Here is a 24101-nt window from a genome sequence, read left to right as displayed (position 1 = left end):
GCGCCGTCTGGGACATTTTGGGAGAGGTTCTACCTAAAATAAAGTAGAAAACTGAGCAATCAGAATAGTGAAACAAAACAGGGGAAAATCACATCTAAACGAATAAATTTTAAAAAGCACGTTTGTTTTCAATAAAAATAAGGAGGCAAGTTTTTCAGCACTTCTACAAAAGCTTCTAATTCTAATTAAATGGCCTTTAAGTTTTCTTAAAGAAAATTTGGAAAGAATTGGGACCAAAGGTCAAAATTTAATGTAAAGAATGAGGCATCGAGAAGGGGCTAACCATTCATATACGAAATTTAGGTTTGTTGTAAGTTTTAGCGTTGCTCCTTATTTTCAGTTCAAAAAGCGTGGTTTGTAGTTGTTTTTTTTTTTTTTATCTGAGCTTGAAACCTCTGCATTAGTGTTCTCTGATACAGTGAATCTGATGGTGTGATTTTAAATACGAGTGTAAGATTTATTAAGTCTTACGGAACGTTTTTCCCTTATTTGATAATCAGGCTAATTTCCTCAGGCCTGTGCCGTTTGAAGGTTAATATTAAACATAATAAGTATTATTTATTTTAAATTTGTATAAAAAATTAAGTCTTTTGTTGTAACTACTGTTAATTTTTTGTTTTGTGCAATTGGGCCGAGTCGCTCCGTACTTACAGTTAGTTAAATTAAAACAAAATTATTTTTTTGAAAGTAAGGAGCAACATTAAACATCAAAATGAACGAAAATTATTATCGATATGAAGGTTTGCCCCCTCCTCAATACCTTACTCTTTATGCTAAAGTTTGTCCCAATTTTTGAAGTACGGCAACTGAAACATGGGGGCAGTTTAATTAGAATAGGAATTTTTTTTTACTATTAATAACTTTAGCGTTAAGATCAAGGTATTGACAGGGGGCAATCCTTCATATGCGAATAAATATGCCAAAATTAATATACATTTTTCATTACTTTTTCATGTACAGTACCCAAAATTCAAAGCTGCATTAGTTGAAAAATATTTATAAATTAAATAAAAGAACAAGTTTTTCAAACTGAAAGTAAGGAGCGACATTGTTACTTAAAACGAATAGAAATTATTCCGTATATAAAAAAAGTTTTCCCTCTAAAGCCTCATTCTTTATGCTAAAGTTTGACTCTGTGACCCAACTCTACTTTTAAAACAATGAAAACAGACTTTAGCATAAGGAGTGACGTGTTGAGGAAGGGGCAACCTCTTTTATGTACGGAATTGCTTCTGTTCTTTTCAAGTTTTAATATCGCTCCTTACTTTCAGTTAAAAAAAACTTGTTTTTTATTTAGTGACAGAAAGGAAATGTGGCGTTTATCCTTATTTAAAGATCAACTAGCACGCAACTAGCCTCCTCCCAGTGTCCCCTTTTTCTTCTGAAGACATCCGAATGAAATTCTGAGATGGGCGTTTGATTCACGCTAAAAAAAAACTTTAGAAAAACATCAAATGTAAAATTAATATTTAATCGTCTCGATTTCTGGGCAATACTGTTATTATGGAAGTAAAGAGAAATATTAGGCGCTAAAATGAGCAGAGTTTATTCTTTATAGGAGGGAGACTCCCCTTTCCATCCCCAACTCCACCTCGCGATCGCAGAAACTTCGGAGGGTGCTCACTACATCAGAATTTCAGAGCTCTAATCCTTTTCAAAGAAGTCGAAAGTGATTGAAGACCAACCACCTGCGATGGGGGAAGGGTCTGTTGAGGGGGATACTCAGTTTATTACCACGAACTATGAAAACAAATTTTGAACTAGCTAAAAAGCAACTAATAATAATCGGTAACATAATATAACAGTTTCGTAACAACAACAGCAGAAAAGTAACTAAAACATAAACAGCTGTGCTGAAGTAGAATCTCCCCCCCCCAAAAAAAAGGCTATATTACCTGGTATTTGTAACTTAGGATGTACACAATAAAAATTTTACTTACTGCTGCCTCTAAAGATCTGTTAATCAATTCACGCTTTGTTTACACTGAACGGGGTCAATGACATACACGTGACCAATGTTGCTATTCTCGCAATTAATCTTGCCGTTTTCAGTGACACGTGGCCAGACAAGTATTTGTTGCTATCTTTTAGGGGTTAAACCTCGATTAGTAAAAATCCCATTGGACAAGTAAAGAAACGCACCCAATATCCAGGCTGTGTATGCAACAAAACAAGAATTGCTTTCCCGCCTATTGTGTTGTAGTACGATCTACGCGTCAGAGCGCGGGCTTGGAGGAGGCACCAAGTAGGTATTTATTTTTCCAAATAGAACGTAGTCACTTGAAACAAGTCAAGGCAAGGGACAGGAGTCGTTTGTGGATGATAGCATAATTCCTAGGTAAATAAACTGGTCGACCCATTCGATTTCCTCGCCCCGAATAGTGATTTTGGTGGAGGGGATTAGTCTCATGGTACAGATTGATGACAACGTCGGATTCTACTCTGAGCAGTTCTGCATGTATACCGTCTATCCCGGGCATTTTATTGGATTTGAGAGATCCACAGCGGTTTCTACCTCTGACCTTTAGATGTTAAGAGTGGTTCCTCATTTACTTGTACTAGAAACTTCTGAAGGACTTCATGTATGGGTTTGTGAGATTTAGCTTTTCCTAACTGCTTCACTTATTTATAACACAAGAAGCCTCCATTTCACATATAAAATATCGACAATTATCCATTAAACTTCATACTGGGGTACAGTCAACTTTACTTGCTCTGACTTATCGATCTCTGGTGTAATGTCAATGGCAACCCTGATCTTTGGATGTAATAAAGTCAGAATGCCGAAGAAATTTGATGATAGAATCATGTACTAAGGGTATTTTCCAGAAGCCAATTATCCCTCAAGAATATTAATTATTTGTTATCGAGGCTGTATCCAGGGGGGTACCAGGTTTGCCCCCCCCCAAAAAAAAAATAGTCGGACTTGTAAAAACGTAGCAGAAAAGTGTATAAATGAGTTTTGATACGTTTATTTGAATTTTTTCATAAAAAACCTACCCACCCCCTTCGGTACAAAAATCCTGGATACACCCTTGTTAATTATTACATTTTTTTTTTAAATGGCCAACAACATAAAATTCAGTAGTTCAACTGCTTATACTAATCGAAAGCATAAAAATTTTAGTTCTTTTGTTTTCAGGTGTTTTGGAAGAAAAATAAAAGCAAAGGAATAATTAGCATTAGCGTTAATTGGTTTCTGGAACGCACCATTTTTTTAAAATATAACAAAAATAGGGGAAAAACATTATAGAAATAAAATGCATCAACCGTTTGCTCCTAATCTTTAAAACTGGAGACTATAGGGTCTCATGACGACCCAAGGACTTCTTAATTACTAATCTAAAAGTGAAAATTTAACCGACACATCCTTAAGTTGTAGCAACCATAAAATCTCCATTACTTCTTAGCCCTGGTTTATACTTCCCTAAGGACACTAAAACTGATTATCTGAACAAGTTTTAAAAGTAACAAAACAAAAATAGATTATGGCTAATAACTAAGCAAACTGACTTACCAGTCATTATAAAGAAAAGCGCCACCATAATAAAGGTGTATCCAAAATAAAGGAAGGAAGATGCACCCGGGTCGATATTCAATTTAGTCATATAGTAATGGATGCCGTAAGCAAACAGATAAAATGCTGTAAATCCAGACGTCATAAAACTTCTCCACCACCATTGGTAGTCCTAAAAAAAAGTCAAATTGGATGATTTCCCAAGTTATAGACCGTTTGCAAAACAGCCAGTTTGTGAATGTGACAACACTGCTTAACAATTAACAAAACAGGACCTCAACTGTCACATGGTACTTGGTTCTAGCAGCATATACGATTATCGAATTAGATTTGAAAACAAAATCAAAACCTCAATTACCAATCTCTAACACATTTATTAAGATAAAACATGCTCTTTTTCTGGAATAAAATGACACGAATGTGGCATTTCCCACAAAGAGGTAAGATCAAGTTCAGGCACGTGAAATCACAATTCTAAAAATTCTAAGATTAATCACAGCCCCGCCATCACCGGTAGTCTTAAAAGATTATCGAACAAGCACATCAGTTAAAAAAAATTCGTGTCCTCTTCTCTTTCCTTATATTTTATTTTCGTTTTTTCAAGCTAAAGCCTTTTTTTTGCAATTGAGAATGATTATTGTAACATATATTTTTACTACTAATATTTTTACTATTAATATTATATACATATTTATATTTATATATATCGCACACTCAGTGAAAAACTGTTCCAATCGAAATATCATCGTCATCTATGGAAACTGTAAAGTCAAAGAAATTAGCTTTAAAATATACTATTTAAGTATCCCCCCGCAAAAAGAAAAGTTTACTGAAAATTCAAACCAAGGGGAAGGGGGTGCAACAACCATTCTCCCTCCTTCTGAAAGCTGAGAAGTTTTCTGCTAGGAAAACTTCGCTAGAGTAACAACTAAGAATTTCCCTTCCAACAAACTAGCCTGATAAAATGTGATTATGCTGTTTCTAAACACGTTACAACCGAACTGATTCAAATCTCAAATGAATGACTAAAGTTGAATTCACTACATTACTGAACTAGCAGCAGCCCGCACGTACGCAAAATGTTTCAGCGGAAGGGGGGCATATTATAAAAACACTTTTTAATTGACAATTAGAATAAAAAAAAGTGTCAAGAAATCCAGGACAATATTGGATTTCTTAGTAGCAAAACCTGTAGCAAGCCAAAAAGTTAAGAATTATTCTAAATATGTGTTTTAACGCGATTGTAACGTCAAACGCATTGATTATTATTATAACCTATTTGAAATCAACGTGAATTTAATCTAAATGTATTTGAATTCAATATTATTTTTAATTAATTACAAAAGTCACTAAATATTGGAATTTACTTTCAAACGAGGCCTTAAAAAGCTCTCTACGATATTCCAGTGCCCTGTTAGCAGTAGAGAAAAAAAAACATCATTGTCACTCATTCAAAAAAGGGATTTTAATTGTTGTACAAGGCTTTCTGACATGGCGATTTGATAATTGCCTCATATCTGCCTCCATTCACAGCTTAGATACTAATACAATTATGAAAACTCAATTTATTTTTGGGACACAGTGCGCGGTAGCGATGCTAGCGACTGGAGACAGAAAACTGGCAGCACAGCATATATACCAATATTGGTATCTAGGCTGTGTATGCAACAAAACAAAATTGCGTTCCTGCCTATGGTGTTGTAGTACGATCTACGCGTCGGAGTGCGGGCTTGGAGGAGGCACCAAGTTCAGAGCTCTGTACCAAAAGCTTCTCATGGGTAAGTAGGAGTTTTTATAACTGTATATTAGTGTCTAAGCTGATTCCATCCGACATCATTTTAAAGGGTTACAGGCTATTTTTTGAAATTCTCATAGATTAGTTTTCGAAACAACATTTTACTATTAGTCTGAATTGAAGTTTACTTACTTCAGCACATAGGTGGAAATAACAGAGAAGTATAGTTGTTTCTGAACAGGTAATAACCAAAATGATAAACACCAAGAAGAGGAAGTCAAACATATAATACATTTGATTTGACCTGGAAAAAATAAACAAAATTAATGTTTCCCAAATAATAAACATAAAAATGGGGTTGTATACTCTCCTTTTCCTCCAGATCTAAATTCAATTTGTAACTAACATTCGTTTTTTTCTTAAGTCACCAATTTCAGGTGTAAGGTTAAAGTGTATGAGGCGCAAAATTTAGGTTTATAGTCTGTGCTTCAGGTGTCTATCAGAAGTTCTCTCCCCAAGCTTTTGTCTTTTCAAATCAAATTTCAGCTTTCGACTGCAAAGCTTTGCTGAAACGAACAAGAGATAAGGCACCAGTTTCAAACTGAAGAGACGATTCCTTCGCCCCCTTGCCAAAATATATTCTTATAATAATAAATAATATTTTAAGACAAAAAAAATCTAAACATACCACCGTCTACCATTTTATGCCCTGCTTCTTCAAGATTCCGGTTCGGTTTGTTATTTCAGTTTCTAAGTCTGTAATTGAGAAAGAGAAATAGTATCACGTGTACTTCCTAAACTTTAATGTTTTTCTCACTGCTAGGAGAAATAGAAATTACTATTTGCTCCTTTCTAAGCAGTAGCATTAGAAAGTGGATCCATCGGAAAAAAAGCTTTGAACCAAGAAAAATGTAGTTTTTTCTTACAGCTCATCAATAATCCTTATCGAGCTATTGAAAGCATATTACGATAATTCGATCCTGAGATACACCATAAAATATTTGAGGGATAGACAACCATTGTAGTAGCACACACCGGAAAAAATTGGATCCCAGATCACCGGAAAAAATTTCTGCTAAAAAAAGTCCTCTGAAAACCGAAGAAGTCCAGTTCAAAAAGCTTAAACGTGTCATTCAAACTTTCAATAAAACAATTTTTTTCAACGTTTTATATTTCAACTTTCATATTATTCAAAGGGTCAGGGCTTCAAGAAAGACGAACAGCCCCCGCCCCAACCCCAAAACGTGTTAATGACAAATAAAATTTTCCAAAGTGGACGCAGAAGCAGTCAAGCGGCTTAAGACGAGATGGCAAAAAGTCCCCAGAATATGCATTTTAATGCATCGTTTTTCTAATCCTGGGCGCATTGCATCCATCTTTCAGCAACACCCCTTCTACGAACAAGAATCGACATCTTTCACAAGCAAGTTGCAGAATTAGCATCCCCGAATCGTCGTACTATCACATATGCAAGTATCATGCCAAAATGAAAAGGCAGCTCATTGTAAAATAACATAGGATAATGTGAAACTAAAAAAAAAAAAAAAAAAAAAGAGACAAACAAATATAACTCAGAAAACTATTATTCAAAACTCCTGGCAAATGTGTAAAGTTAATTAGGCTGTAATTTCCTAAACGGCTTCACTTTAAACTCATTTCCCCTAATTTTGTCCTAGATACATCCCAGAAAGTTTTATTTACATATCTTTATCCTTATACCTTTTTATTCAGGGTATTGAGTGAAGGCAGAGGAACTCAAATCAGGAATGATAAGCTTTTTCCGGTTATAATAATCACAAGTATTCATAAGCATAAATGTGCAATAAATTAATGTCACAGTCTTTACTCTATCATATTATCTGATGCACTTTCTCAAATTTTCTTGCTTGCATACTTACTGTAAATTTTCTGGTAGGCCTTTCTCACTCGGGCTTTCGGGATGTTATCTGTGTGTCATTTTTTCTAAGAACTATAGCTGACAATATTTGCAAAGTAACATAAATTTTCATTAGAAATATGTCTAGCAACCATTTTTTTTAACACTTTGATTTTTAGAGACATCCATCCCTTCTCCATTTTTTGAAAAAAAAAGTGCTCAAATCCACTTTAAAAGCTGCTGTCAAGTTTTTCACTAAGAAATTTAAGACCATTGGCTCTTACAGAACTATCTCTAATAGGCATGAAAGCTTCAAACCAGTCCGGATTTCTTGATCTATCAAACCAGTCTGGATTTCTTGATCTATCAAACCAGTCCGGATTTCTTGATCAATCAAACCAGTCCGGATTTCTTGATCTATCAAACCAGTCCGAATTTCTTGATCTATCAAACCAGTTCGGATCTTGATCTATCAAACCAGTCCGGATTTCTTGATTTATCAAACCAGTCCGGATTTCTTGATCTATCAAACCAGTCCGGATTTCTTGATCTATCAAACCAGTCCAGATTTCTTGATCGATCAAACCAGTCCGGATTTCTTGATCTATCAAACCAGTCCGGATTTTTTGATCTATCAAACCAGTTCGGATTTCTTGATCTATCAAACCAGTCCGGATTTCTTGATCTATCGAACCAGTCCGGATTTCTTGATCTATCAAACCAGTCCGGATTTCTTGATCTATCAAACCAGTCCGGATTTCTTGATCTATCAAACCAGTCCAGATTTCTTGATCTATCAAACCATGAAGCTAAGCTTTGGTCAACTAAAGTTCAATGATGAAATTGAGATGGACGCTAGAAATGGTTTTGGGGTTCATCTATGATATAACTTTATTTCAGCTCATTTTAGGTTTTCATATCTCTACTGTTTGTATATTCCTTACCTTGCTATTCACCTTGTTTTAAAAATAATCGGCACCTATCCCTACGCTCCTGGTTTTCTATCCTTATTTTTTTCATGTTTGTCTATCTTTGTTTTCTCTTCCTACATTCCCTATTTACATGTTATTCAACTTCTCATTTTCAGGATAATGGTTTTCTGTCCCTAAGCTCCTTATTTTCTATTTATCCTTGTTTTTTGTCTATGTTTGTCTGTCCTTGTTTTATCTCCCTAAGCTCCTTATCTGTATGTTATTTACCTTCTTATTTCAAGGTAATTGTGCTCTATCCTTAAGTTTCTTATTTTCTGTATCTTCTAGTTTTTTGCTTGTTTGTCTATCTTCGTTTTCTGTCCCTACGCTCACCACTTCTATGCTATTTACCTTCTTGTTTTCAAGATAATTCTTCTCTATTCCTGCACATTATGTTTAGTGTTAATTCTTTTGTTTGTTCCATATGTTTTCTCCTACAACGCTCGCCACTTGCACGGATTTAACCTTCTTGTTTCTAAGATAATGCTTCTCTACTCTTGCACTCCCTGTTTTCTATTTATCCTTTTTTTTGTCTATCCTTGTTTTTTTTTCTCCCAATGTTTCCTCTTTCCATGCCATTCACCCTTTCGATTTCAAGATAATCGTTTTTTGTCCCAATGCTCCTTATTTTCTATCCGTACACTCCCTACTTCCCCGTTATTCCCTTTTTGTTTAAAAAAAAGATTTAATTATTTCACATTAAAGAGAATTCTAATTTGATAGAATCTCACTTCATTCTTGATATAATAAAAAGAAGAAAAGAAGTAAGATTCGTGAATGTACATTTGTTGATTTAATCAAACACAAATACAATATTATTATTAGTCTAATTTCTAAATGTTCTTGTTGGATGTACTGCAACTAGAAAACAAAGCTATAGTTTTGCAATTTGCTGTATATTTTAGAAATATTAATATGGGAAAAAAACATCATTTTCAAAAACACCCATAAAAAAAGGACCACGAGCCACTAGATTTTTTTTTACGTAAATGACGAGCGGCATTTTTACCTTTTTAGGCTTGCTCAAACTAACGATAATCATTATAAAACGCGGTTCTATGAGGCTTTCTAACATTTCTAACGAAAGATTAGAAACAAAACGATGTTTTCGTTTCAAAACAAACCTAGTATTTATTTTGGGATCTGAGATTCATTTTATTTTTAGAGCGGAAGCAATGTGCATTAAATGCAAAAACTGAGAAAAACAGACCAAAACTGTGTTTGGCATGTTCTATATTTATTGATAGTGAACAGGCATGAATACTATCATTCCTTAAGTAAACTTTTCGAATTTGAAAGAGAAAATTATAAATAGACGCTCAAGTCTCAGAATCTTTAGCCAAAAATTATTACCTCACATTATCACATTAAAAAACCTTTACCTCTTTTTCTTAATTAAAAATTCAAAACTAAAAATATATTTTAAACTCATAATAATAATCCTAGATTCACGAAAAAGAAAGTGCCTCACCAAATAGAATTGAGAATGAAGAAAAGTTGTATGAAAATACATCCAAATGGCAAGATTCCACCCATAATTATCCCAGGCAAGGGTTTGGTATAAAAGCTCTGCTCTGGTATTTGCCTTGGTATCTGATTTGTCCTCACTGGATGCTCAATTCCCTAAAGAGAAGAATAAAACTGAAAATGGGGAATACATAACTAACAAACAATATCGGCTGATAAAACGCTTTATTCCTACGTATAAAAAAAAGGAATTTGTGAGCTTTTGAATTAGACTGGACATAGGAATATCAAAGAGCATGTAACTCTACGTTACTATTAATGCAAGTTAAATGTGCTAATTTATATTCAAAAATCTATATATACATTTATATCTATGCTAACAAATATATATATATATATATATATATATATATATATATATATATATATATATATATATATATATATATATATATATATATATATATATATATATATATATATATATATATATATATATATATATATATATATATATATGTATATATATATATATATATATATATATATATTTATATATATATATATATATATATATATGTATATATATATATATATATATATATATATATATATATATATATATATATATATATATATATATATATATATATATATATATATATGTATATATATATATATATATATATATATATATATATATATATATATATATATATATATATATATATATATATATATATATATATATATATATAATGTAATTGATCAGTAAGACACTGGTCAAGAGCAGCCGTCCGATATAACCTCGTCATTGTTAATTAATTATATTTTTAATTAATATTGTTAATTAATAGTATTATTGTCAAAAATTATAATTGAACCTACATAAGAAAGAGCAGAAACCTCCCTTGCTTAAAAAAGAAAGAGCAGAAAAAACAATTGGGTAGACAAAGACAATGAAAAGAGAAAAAAAAAGAAAGAAAAAAGCAGAATCATATGATATAATAAAAAAAGAGGCAATTTGATTACATTTTGCAAATTGATAAGATGACTTTGAAAAAAGTTATTGATGGAATATATTGCATTTCAAACTGTTGCTCAATATTTAAAAAATAATAGAACTGTTACAGGCTCCAAACTCATAAGAGCTTTCAGTATATTGACTTTCGTGTATGGAACTAGAACACACACTCCTATTTCGTTTCCAACATTATTATCAATCTCATACAGGGTGTCATATAGTTTGCAAAGAAAATAACTGACCAGATATTCTAATTTACATTGAAAATTAATGACAAATTAAAGAAGAAGTTATAAAAAAAAAGACTAAGACCCTGCACAGAAACGGGAGATAGGTCTCTATAACAGTGAATTATTTACTTTAAGATAAAAGGATTATTTTGCTAAAGTTAAGTGCTTATATTCATTTTAATTATATAAGAGATCAAACCGTGGAAACTGCTTATGATAAATTAATTACTTATTATCAAACAAAATTCTTACCCTTTTCCTGAATCCAAAGAAAGCGCCAACAAAAGTTAGAGGCAGTGAAATTCCAAACGAGAGGGCCAAAAGGGCAACAAGTGTTGGAAAAGGGACAGTTGCTGAGCTTGAGTTGGCCCATAGCACAATATTCAATAAGAAGAATATAGAGAAAATGAAGCTAAAAGGAAAGAACCAGTAATTACTCAATTGAATTATATAGTTAAAGCAGACAATTAATGGAGAGGTATACAACTAGTCAATGGACAATAAAGTGTTCAGTTGACAATGGACAGTTAACAGTTATACAATTAACAGAAGATATATATATATATATATATATATATATACTACTTTTTGTAAGCTATTTAAATCCCTTATTTTTGATGAAATTGCACTTCAACGCACTACTCGGGACGACCAATTCGGGTTCAAAAAGCACTCAGGACGGGAACACATTCACAGCGTTCTTGCAAATCTTCTTATTGATGCATATAAAAATGGTGATCTTCTCGTCTTTGGAGCAGTTGATGTTAGGAGAGCCTTCGATTCTGGCATACATGGCCATATCCTGCTCAAAGCCCTTCAGCGAGGTGTTTCCTCTTGCATCTTTTCCCCTGTTTACAGTATGTACTACAAGCTCTCGGCTGTCATCTTGATCCTCTCTCCGTCCGTACTTTTCCTTCTAAAGAAATGCTGAGTGTCAAGAAAAGCGTACGTCAAGGTGGCAAAACTTCTCCATCACTGTTTAATAACGCTATTATCAAGCCGTCGTGCTTTTTCCGTGGGATTAATCTTTCGCTGCTGAACTTTGCTGATGACATTCTTCATGTTTCTCGTTCGATATCATTATTTCAACAAAATTATGACTCACTTGCAGCGGCATACAAGGAGATTGGACTTTACTTCAACGAATCTAAAACAGAACTTCTTTTCTTCAATGGTTCAAAAATAAGCTTCCAATTAACCTCTCCGTTAAAATTGGCGACACTTTGATTAAGCGTTGTGAGTCCCTTGCGTATCTTGGCCTTCCTATTTCTTCTACATTGAAGGACACACGCTAAGCACTGACAAACCACCTCTGTTCCTGTCTACGAGCGGCTTACGGATTACTTGTTGCCAATAAGTATCGTTTCAACCGTCCTCCCCTTGCCCGGCTATACAATGCTTTTACTACCCCCCATCTGCTTGCTCTGGTTCCCCTCTGGAAAATTTTCACAGCTACCAAAAAGAAGGCCATTTGCAGTGGATTTTACAGATATGCCAAGTTTCTCCTGCGTCTCCCTTTGTGGCACAGCAATGGTGACATCTCCAGGAAATATAAGGTCACCAACCCTTCCATGGCCATACAGAGAAGAAGCTCCAAATTCAGTACCAATGTTTTAAGAGCCAACCACCCCTGGACCAGTATTATTTTATAATATTTGTAGCGGAAGTGTATTTACATTTTTGTGCTTTTCTTTCTTTTTCTTTTAAATACTCCGTCTTTTCCGTTTTGACGGGTAATAAATAATAATAATAATAATAATAATAATAATAATAATAATAATAATAATAATAATAATAATAATAATATATATATATATATATATATATATATATATATATATATATATATATATATATATTTTTAAAAATCAGTGCTTAAAAGTAGTGTTGGATTATATTAAATATCAATATCGATATATCATACCAAATATCAATACTGAATATCGAAGCCTAAGTATCGATATCGAAAACGATATTATTTCGGCTTTTTCTGGTATCCACCGGTGAGCGTCCAGCAGAAAATATCCAACATAGAAATTTATTTCGCAAATAGCCAAGAAGAAGAATAACGTGTTCAATTCACTGACTCATATATGTTGATATACAGCATGCACAGCTGTATCCATAACTTGACAAAGGCCTGATCTTAAGCTCCGTTTAGTGTGGGTGGACTCTCAAATGTTGCTGAGAACCTCCAAAAGTCTTGGCTACATAAAACATAAGCTTACAGGCCTTGCTCAGATCCTACTTCAGATCAGGTTACGATTGTCATATACCTCAATTCGTGTTTCTAGTGACTGTGTATTAACTATGACGATCATCTCCAAGTTGAGCGTAAAATAGCAATAGACATGGATTGGACCTTAATAGAATCTGTATCAACAGATGCAAGGGAAGTCTCTGTCCCTGTGATTCAGCCACTACAGAATAAAGCCAGTTTTTAGGAAGAAATTGATGAAGTTTCAGTAGTCAATGCAAAGCAATCTTCATCAGCAGCTGTATCTATCACGGGTCTCCAGATTTTCAGCATTTTCTAACTGATCCAGTTAGGTCGTGCAAGTCTTGTAATAAGGGTCTCAGAAATGCCTATACGATCTTGTCATAAAATTATTGTCCAAGTCTGCCACCAATGTCCCTTCTGAAAGTTGATTCCAAGCCTGATCAGTCATTCAAATAATTCATGGTAACAATCTGTAAGTAAGGAGCAAATTCTCACAATATAAACCGAAACTCTAAAACACGGAATCTTGATAACGATAGATACATCAAATGAATTGGCTTTTTATGCCGACTCCAGATTTATAAAATTCATCAAAGTTTCATGTACCCATCGAAAGCTATGAGCCTAAGAAAGTCTGTATGAAAATTTTTGTAAGAAATTGTTTTTAGACAGAGCGGGAACGCCCCTAAAAAGTCAAAGCATCTTAATAAAAATCACTTCATCAGACTCGGCATATCTGAAAATCATATTGCGAAACTTTGTAGCTTCTATCGGCAAAAATGTGAAATTTTGTAATTTTGCCTGAAGAAAGATGATGGATGTATGTTTATTACTTCTATTGTTTTTTTGTTTTTTTTTTGCCATGATGATCGTATAAGATCGGGAGAGGGCTTGCTAAAACGGAAATTACAGTTCTAGTTCCCCATTTTGTAACCAAAACGATCAGAAGGCAACTAGATTTCCTGCCCCTCCCACACTCCTATTCACCAAAATCATCCAACCAACATTTTGGGATAGCACTTTTGATCAAAATAGTTGAAAGGTCAAGTAACCATGTATCTGGGGATGACACGGCCCTGCAAGTCCCTGGGGAAAGGGTTGTAAGTTATGAAATTTGTCCATTGTTTATATATAGTACTTGTTATTAGGAAGTAAACAGACATTTTTGGGGGCGGGTGATTTTTCTATGGGGGGGGATTTTCTGCGGGGAGAATTTTTTGCGGAAGTATTTTCCAAGGGCAGAATTGTCCGTGAAGAGGGAAGTTTCCGGGGATGAACTTTCAAAGGAAAACTACACGGGGGAATTCACAAGAATTCTTATAAAAAATTGATTTTATGTGACCTACTTTCTCTTCTCCAATTAAATCTAATATTTGAGGATATTCCGAGGAAATAACCCAGGTAAAATTTTCAAAGGAGTTAAAGTTGTCTGGGGATATTTTCGTGGGGGTGTTAATTTTCCCCAGGAGAAATTCTCTATGGGGGAATTTTATGCGGTAGAAACCTTCCATTGATCCATTGGGTAGGGAGAATTATATAGTTATATAGGATACTGAAGAAATTTTTCCTTTCCATAATTATGGATAAAAAAAAAAAAAAAATCCTTTCTAAAGCATCAATTCACGAAAATACAGACAGGAGGATTTCCCCCCTTTTTTAGTAATGAAAATACCATAGAAAGGATTTTTCAAAATCTAGGGGTAATAGGTCCCCTGCCCTTACCCCTTTTACACCTGTGATGATTTCTTTTTAAGAGTACGAAAATGCCGCCGAAATAATAAACCCACCTACAATAATGTAGCATATTTGCAGGCGATAAGAAAAAAAATATAAAATATATCCTAGGCAGGGCAATGGCGTAAAATCTTCTATCCGTCACCCAATTCGTAAAAAGAAAAGACGAATTATACGAAAACTACAAGGTAACTCACCAGTCACATTGGACAAAAGGAGGGGGGAGCTTCTTCGTATAGGTCCCTAATTGAGTTATTAATATTTATAAACAATAAGCTTCCAGTCGAATGAGGATGGTAATTATTTTGTTTAATCGATTTTTCAATCAAAATACCAAAAAAAGTATTTATTTTTTTAATCCAAGGGAGGGAACCATAGCCCTCCCCTTTCTCCATTGGTGTCCACACGTAAAACCCACCACCCAAAATCATCTGACCTTCATTCAAATCATACAAAAGTAAAGAAACATTGTATATACCCTGGACAGAGCATGGAAGTAAGAATCACGTTCATCTTACACCTTTCTCCTCCAAAGGATTTGTAAATTCTTGCTGATACGTAGCCAGCTGGAGTACCCATACAAACAAACAGTACCATTGCACAAGTCATCAATGCACCTCGATTTGCAGGCGATAAAAATCCAAGACAAGAAAAAACTGAAAGGCAAAATCAAAATTATAATTAACGAAAACAACATTTTTTTTTTACCTTAGATTAAGATGCTAAGCTTTAGGTAGGTAAGTTTTATTTTATCCACAATACAAACATAAATAAAAAAATGACAACACTAATAAATTGTTGCAGCAAAAAGAAAGTCCTAAGGACTTGTGCTGCAATTTCATATTATGATTTACATCTTATAAATAAATACCTAAACATAACATCTCATGATTAACCACCTAGCCTATCTTATATATAAAAAATAACAACACATACACATGAACAATGGCAAAAAATAATCATATTAAATATCATTTACCGGTATTCAGCCCCCACCCCACATCAATAAACTGCAAAAAAAAAGACATCAAAAACATTCTGCCCTTCAAAACCTATTACTTAAATAAAATGTTTTCAATTTATTTTTAAACCCATATAAAGTGACAGACTCCCTGATGCCAGCCGGCAAACTATTCCAAACAGAAGGCCCCAGATTACGAACGACATATGATGATCGAACTTTAGTCTCTAACCTTCTAGAAATATTATTTCAGAACCACACTTAAAAACAAAGAAAAAGGATGAAATTCAAATATTAACAAAAACCACAACAGCATCATGTCAAAGAAATACAAAAAACAAAAACCTCAGATGAGAATTTTCCAGACCACGGACAAAACTAAAACAAAACCAAATACAACGTTGACTGTTTGCGTCAAATGTGCATTGGCTGTCTTCAGCTGAACAGAGAAACAAAACAAATATTAAGAGCCATCCGCCTTTTCTCAACAAGGCGAGGTCCATAATACTGTTCGTTTTATACTTGTATAAGTATAACTTTATTTTTTAGATAAACTAAATTATCAAATATCAATATGACATAATTATACAGTATTATATAAATTCTTAAACTAGTTAATATAATTATTTCTTTTTATACATTAAAAACAAATCTTCTAAACAAGATTTCTAAGAAAACTAAAAAGGGATATTAAAACGTAAGAAGGGCAGGAATAATGTAAGACAAGTTTACTGAAAAAGATCAGAAATTACTATAAATAAATAAATGAAACCCGAAACTAACACAAACTTAAATGACTAATCAAGTTAATGAATATTGTGGGTGAAAACACAGTATTTCAGAGTATCTGAAATACTCATTTCTTCAGTCTTCATCAGTCTTGTTTCAGAGTTCAATGGTTAACAGCTAAAATTGGATATTTTATGAACACTGCTAAATCAGTGAGTTTCTTGTCAAGTGAATTAATTTAACATTTCACAATATTTGGTTTGGGATCACAGAGTCTTTTAATCCTGACCTAAGCTTCATAATTAATTCAGTGACCTTGTTATTTCGCAACAATTGCCTTGGAATTATAGACACTTTTAATCCTGACCTATGCTTCATAATTAATTCAGTAACCTTGTTATTTCGCAACAATTTGCTTGGAATTTGTAATGTCATATATCAGTGACCTATATTTATAAATTGAACGGTTTAAATTGTGTGGTGGTTGAAAACAGGTGCCTTGAAAAGATGCCAAGTATTAGTGAACAATCGGAGGATCTGAATGACTTTGAACTTATATATTCGCCTGTGTTAAATTTTGTCCAAAGTAATTGGCAGAATTCGATTTCTGAGAAGGAAATTATTGAATATGGAGTGGATTTTTTTGAATCACCAAAAATAGTTGAAGCTAAGGCTGATTTATGGTCGAAACTTGCGCCTGAAGAAATTCCCCCTCGCCGCAGTGGTGCAAAGTCTGCAACCAGTAATATTAAAGACATGCTCGATCTTTTGAAGAAGTGTGATGAAGCTAGTATCTCTATGCCAACGTATGTTATTAAACTTCCAACTGAAGTTCCAGTGTTGCCAGCTGTAGCCTATTCACAATTGGCCTCTAAAGTTCATCAACTTGTTCAAATTGTGTCAGCAAAGTTGGACAATTATAGCCTCAATTACCCTCAGTTACCAAAACCTATAGGCTCAAATTACCAGTCAACCACTATTGTCGTCTCTCAAGTGCCGTCTCATCTATCGGATCCAATTAAAAGGAAAGACGCTATTGATAAAATCAGTGGCCATGAACTTGTATCCAGTATTCGCCCGGTTCACGATAAGTGGTATGTAAATATTGATAAATCTGCTGCCGAAGACTTTCGTGCATCTGTTCCCATCATTCTCGCCGGTACGTCAACCAAAGAAGTTTCTAAGAAATATTCGGCCATTATCAAAGGTGTTCCAGAGGATTATGCAATTCAGTCTTTCACAAATTGTAGCGGTATTGTTGCTGCCAAAAGGCTTGGCTCTTCGAAAACAGTTAAGCTTGATTTTGTGGATTCTTTTGCTAAAGCAGCTTATTTCAAAGACGGTGTACGAATTGGTTATGAATTCCTTAGACTGAGTGAGTTTAAGGAAATTCCAAAGTGTTGTTTTAAGTGCCGATCGCCCCATCACTTCCAGTCTTCTTGTCCCAGTCCTGCGCCCAAATGTGCTGGTTGTGCCGGCCCTCATATTAGTTCAAAAGAAAATCCATGCAATGCCTCACCAAAATGTGCCAATTGCAACGGTGAACACGTGTTCTTTAGCATGTCATGCTCCGTTCTCCATGGTTTTGCTAGTCAACAAACCTCTAAATGACTTTACAAATTTCAATCATATCGCACAATATCAATGGCACAAAAAATAAAGATGCTTATATTGACGATCTGTACGAGAACGTTGACGTTATCTGCCTACAGGAAACTTTGTTAACTGCTTCTAGCAGAAATTTCCTTCATCGAAGCTCTGTTCATTCGGTTTTTACTTCTGATGCTGTTACCACGCGTGGCCGCCCTTCTGGAGGCCTGGCCTGTATTTTTTAAAAAAGTATTGATCTTTCGAACCCATCCCTTTTTTATTCGGACAAGCACATTCTTGCTGTTAGAGTAAATAGTACTGTGTTTGCTTATGTTTATCTTCCATATAAAAATAATACAGTGGAGTCAATTAATAAATTTGCTATTACATGCAAGTCTTTAAAGGCCGTGATGAATCGTGTCAAGGAAAATAAACTTGATTTTATAGTTCTTGGTGACTTTAACACGGATTTGGATGAACAGTTATCGATCCCGAGAAATATTGGAGTGCATGCCCCCTTACGTGATTCTGAAGAAAGATCTATCATACTCCTATATCCATCAATCTGGTAGTGTTTCTAATATTGATCATATAATCAGTTCGTCACAGCTAAAATGCTCGATTATTCATGTTGATATTGAGTCTGATGACATTGACCATCTATCGCTTTCATTTACTACTGAACTGAAACATAACCTTTGCAATGTTGCCCCTATTAGGAATTCTAAATGGTTTAAATGTAGTAATTAGAAAAGAGCCGATATTGCTTTATTATATTGTCTTTATCTACACTGCTTAATTGTATTCGTGTGCCTTATCATCTACTCCAATTGCAAGTAAAGGGTAGTAAGCGTGATCTTGATAGATATTATGATGATATAATTAGATGTATGAAAGAAGCTGAAAAAATTGCGGTTCCCCAGGAACATATTCGTATAAAAACGCGGAAATCTATATGGGCTGCCGATCCTGAATTAAAGAATTTTAAAAATAAGGCAAAACTTTGGCTTCGAATTTGGGTTGATTGTGGTAGACCTATAACGGGGTCTGTTGCAGATATAAAGCAGAAAACAAAGAATGATTATAAAAAGTACCTTAAATCTATTCGTTATAAGGGTATGGAATTTCCAGCCTCTAAAAAGGACTGGTCTAAATTGATCAATTCTGAGAAGCTGGATAAAAGTGATCTTTATAATAGTGATTCGATTTCTAGTTCAACTTGGTATGTTTACTATTCGGGAATTTTTTCCAAAATTAATTTTTTGTGCAGTCACATTATTCTCGGTTACTTTCTAAAATTCTACCGCCTTCGCTTCATCAGGGCCATATTATTCCAGTATCAATAACTGCTGTTGAAAATGCAATTAAGCAACTGAAATCTTCATCCATTGATATTGATGGTATTAGTGTAAATAATATAAATTCAAAGTGTGTTGTTCTTTTATTTCATTTGCAGTTGTTGTTCCAAATGTGTTTAACATCTTCTCTGGTTCCGGATAGATTTCTTTGTGGAAATGTCACCTCAGTTCTAAAGCGGGGAAAACTCCCTTCTCAATGTTCATCTTATCGCCCTATAACCACTACGTGTAACTTGAGTAAAATCCTTGAATATATTTTAATTCCTCATTTAAATGAAAATATAAATTTCGGATCGAATCAATTCGGGTTTCAAGCTGGTATTGGTTGTCAACATGCACACCGTGTTCTTTCTTCCACCCTTAAGAATAGCATGGCTGAGGGGTCGCCACTTTATGTGTGTACTTTGGACCTTTCTAAAGCTTTTGACAATGTAGTTCACAGTCAAGCTTTTTTTTCCCTTTTTAATAATGGTGTAAATCTATCAGTCATTTTTTTCTTCGTTTTTGGTATGAGAATTCTTTTCTCTGAATTAATAAATCTGGATCTCCGTTTGTCCGTTTATGTCGAGGTGTCAAGCAGGGAGGGGTTTTATCACCTAGTATATTCAAAATGTGCATTTCTGGTATTTTAGATGAAATTAGATCAAATTATTTTATTGGACTCTCAGATGTTTCTTATCTTGCTTATGCAGATGACCTTTTACTTTTGTGTAAAAATGAGCAAGGTCTCTCGTTTATGGTCTCAAAAGTTTCACGTCTATTTTCTAATATTGGTCTTTCTCTTAATGTTGAGAAATGTGAATTTCTAGCTTTTAATGGTCCGACTTCCTCTAATGCTCCCTTAGCTTGTCGCAGTTTTTCAATACCCTTTGTTTCCATCTTTCGGTGGTTGGGTATTACTGTTACGAATTCAATTTCTTGCCTACGGCAGTGCACTGTTCGTGATGTTCAAAAGAAAATTCAAACGGGCTATTCTAAGATAGTTGCTAATCGAGGGAAGTATAATAGAGGTGCACTCGGTAGACTATATACTACATTTTGTGATCATTCTGTCCTTTATCTTTCTGGTCTTTATCCCCTTCTAAAGAATAAAGATGTTAATCAGATTCGGATTTTTATTTCAGATATTGTAAATTTTTACTTTATCTCCCCCTTCGTATAGCAATAGGAAGATAATTCGTAAGTTTGATGTCCCTGATATAAGTACAAAGTTGGCCCTCATGTATGGAAGGTTGTCGGAATCAGCTTTTTATCGTTTATCGCCTCATCATCCTTTGGTCCGTCTGTTCGGTTAATCTCATTGTAGCGTAATGTTTTTTCTATTTGTAGTGTATTTTACTTGTAGTGTATTTCATTCTTTTTTTCTTTTTGTTACTCCACAAGTGCCATAACTTGTTATGATGTGGGTTAAAAATAAATTATTATTATTATTATTATATAAATTCTTAAACTAGTTAATATAATCATTTCTTTTTATACAATAAAAACAAATCTTCTAAACAAGATTTCTAAGAAAACCAAAGAGGGATATTAAAACGTAAGAGGGCAGGAATAATGTAAGACAAGTTTACTGAAAAAGATCAGAAATTACTATAAATAAATAAATGAAACCCAAAACTAACACAAACTTAAATGACTAATCAAGTTAATGAATATTATGGGTGAAAACACAGTATTTCAGACACATGGTCTAAATTCTAAAAGTTATAATTTTGGACATGTGAATACATCATTAGAAAGGTAAGAATCTAAATTGTTTGGTTGTGTAGTTCATTTTTAAAATAATAGAAGAAGGGCGGTAAATGAGCTTTTAATATAACAAAGAAAAATTATCGTGACTTACCCTCGCGAACCGGTCCGGCAATATGAGAAATATCTCTTATAATTACTTTTGGAAAAAATCTAAAATCAGAGCCATCATTAGATAACATCATTAACTGTCGTTCTTTCAACAATCGCCATCTAATGAAACAAACTTTTGACTACTCATTTTAAGCTATCCATTTTTACTGCGAGGGTAAGTCACGTTTGAGCACGTAATGTTTTCACCCACAACGCAGATTAAAGCAGAATCGAGTCACAGCCTGCTCGGCTCTGACGAATCCCTTCCACCATATAGAATGTGCAACGAAACAGTCAGTAAGATTAGCGGTTCCCATGTGAGAGGTTGATTACCACAGGGTGAAAAAACGTGACACACTCGAAGTTTCGAGTGTAAGCCACGTTTTGTCACGAGTCACGAGTAAAGAGAAAGCAAAGTTTACTTATGTTCTTTGTTAGAGAAAGATCTGGCTAAAGAAAGGCTCTGCTAAAGAAGTTCTTATGTGCCTCAACGAACACCTAAAACGAAATTTCCCTTCATCTCTATAACGCGCATCGCCAGCACTATGAGCTTAGGAAAGTAAAAGAAACTCTAAGAGGGGCCAATCTTCACATGTGTTATCTACTACAGTAGTCTGAATGGTGGTCTTGCACATTTGAGCTGTGCAGTCGTAAGTGACGACCTAACTCATAACAAGAATGCTGTAGCAGCCTGTACCAAGATTTGTGTCGACCATTTGCGTACACATCATTTCCAACCTAGCATTATACATCACTAGAGTGACCGTGCTGCCAGTCAGTACAAGAATTGCTACATGATTGGTGCACTTGTTCATCACACATCAGATTTTGGGTGTCCTGGAACTAGATCGTTTTCAGTAACAGCTCACGGCAAAGGTCCCATGGATGGAATTGAAGCCGAAGTAAAGCGAAAGGTCTGGCTGAAGACTTTGCGAGGCCAAGTTATTGTTAACACTGCTGAACAGTTCAATAAGCCCTGAAAATAGACGAGACTTCTATTATGGTCCTTTACCACGCCAGTTCAGGACTTGAAGGTATCCATTCATCTCTTGAATCCTCACGCGGGTCCGCCATAAGGAAACAGCTAATTTTGAAAACGCACAAGATTCATTTTGCCACTCCATGCAGTGAGAAGACACTCCACGTGAAATTTCATTCCGTCCTTTCATCCATCTCATCAGATGGGCACTTCCATACAGTTTATGATAATGGACCATCGGAGACTGCAGTTGAAGGTCCAAGCGAACCCGAAACGCCAATGAAGAGAAGGATGACAATGAAACTCCCCTTAAAGCACCAACTGATGGATTTCAGCACAAGCATTTAATGGCGGGTATGTTCATCACAGTTGCTTATGAGTTGAAAGGGAAAAGAGGAAGTATTTGTGAAAAAGTTTATGTTGGAATGATTGATACTCTTTGTCCATATTCTGTTGAAGTGATCTTCGTCAGAAAAGCTGGTGCTTCTCTGTGCTGTTTCAAGTTTCATACCAATAACCGTGATAAAATTGAACTTTCTAAAGTGGTCCAGATTCTGCCCTGTCCTGTTATTGATGGGAAGTCTTTCAGTTACAAGTTTCCATGTCAAATCACTAGTGATGCTTGAAAGAAAGTGATAAGTACTCCTTTAGTTTTTGTCCCTATTTTTTATAGTTGAAGTTAACCAAATAAATCAAACATTTAAATGTTTTTTCACAGCACTAAAAACGCGAGTGTAAGTCACCTGTGCAAGTCACGTTGCCAACTTCACAAAACCCAGAATAAACTTTTCTCTGTAAATGATACAAAGATGAATTTTGTGTTCAAGACATCTGTATTGGATACTGGTTGGTACAAGCGTTTGTTGGTAAAGATGAGTCACCAACAAGAAGAAAAAATTCTCAATTGAAAATAACGTAATGAAAATAAAATCCTTCTGCTGTGGGTAAGTCACGTTTTTCTAACAAGCTTTAAGAACAATTCAACTGAGCTTGGAGATGTATTGATATAGCGAATGAAAGTTAATTTTTTTTTCTCCATTTATTGATGTAAGCACAGTCACTGGATGTTCTATGGTTACTTTGAAAATTAGGGAAAAGGGCTGTGAAACGAGTGTAAGTCACAAAACCAATACCGTGTTTTCACCCTTATAACAATGTTAAAGCAGTTTTTTAATTTTTAGTTATAATGAAAAAAACAAAAACAAAAAAAACAACAGAAATAGCTCAAATTTCTCCGATTTTGTTTTTGTATATAAGTATGTACCTTTTCCATAAAGCGTAAATGACATTTATCAAAACGACATTCGTAAATTACAAAAAAAGGGCCAACTGTGTGCCTCTAATTATGAAATTTTGCAACTTGGACTAGTACACATTGTTCGAATCAATTGGTCCTTAAAGAATTTTCTGCTCTCAATATACTTTCAAGTTTCCAAGAATATAATGAGCCCAATTTCGCCACACTACCGTTCTGAGCGACATTGACAACAGTTATTTTGACAAACAGTGATTATGACAAAGCAATTTAGAGAGTTTTGACACATCAGTCAACAATTGGAGCTAATAAATACTTTAATACCTAAATATTTGGCGAGAAAATTCAGTTAACTGTTTTTGTGGCACATTATTTAAGTGATTTATTTATATTTACTTTCGAAACTAGTGATATAAGTTAGGTTGACAAATTGTAAAACAAAGAGATGAGTTTGTCATAGTCATACCTAAAGTGATAAAAGTCATAAGAAAAACTTGTACACCAGATCCAACGAAGACAGACAGTAACATCCCCTTCCTAGGTGGTCAGAAGACATCACCATGGACCAGTTTCCAACCCAATTCTTGTTGAGCGTCGTCACCAGAATCAATC

General features: G+C 34.3%; 1 protein-coding gene across 1 annotated transcript in view; it reads right to left on the bottom strand.

Annotated features, from left to right (window-relative positions):
• LOC136037221 (uncharacterized) overlaps positions 1-24088 on the bottom strand; it is a 27853-nt gene extending 3765 nt beyond the window's left edge. The window contains exons 1-7 of the mRNA XM_065719822.1: positions 23956-24088; positions 15254-15431; positions 11073-11232; positions 9571-9722; positions 5445-5556; positions 3518-3689; positions 1-33 (exon numbers count right to left, since the gene is read on the bottom strand). The exon at positions 1-33 is cut by the window's left edge and continues 146 nt beyond it. Of these exons, the coding sequence (XP_065575894.1) occupies positions 1-33; positions 3518-3689; positions 5445-5556; positions 9571-9722; positions 11073-11232; positions 15254-15431; positions 23956-24019 (871 nt within the window). The 5' untranslated portion in view covers positions 24020-24088. The remainder of the gene's footprint in view (positions 34-3517; positions 3690-5444; positions 5557-9570; positions 9723-11072; positions 11233-15253; positions 15432-23955) is intronic.
• Positions 24089-24101: the final 13 nt, after the last annotated feature.

Source organism: Artemia franciscana, chromosome 16, assembly GCF_032884065.1.
Source record: "Artemia franciscana chromosome 16, ASM3288406v1, whole genome shotgun sequence".
NCBI classification, from domain to species: Eukaryota; Metazoa; Arthropoda; class Branchiopoda; order Anostraca; family Artemiidae; genus Artemia; species Artemia franciscana.
The sequence above is the reverse complement of the archived record's forward strand: the minus strand, read 5'-3'. Positions and strand labels throughout refer to the sequence as shown.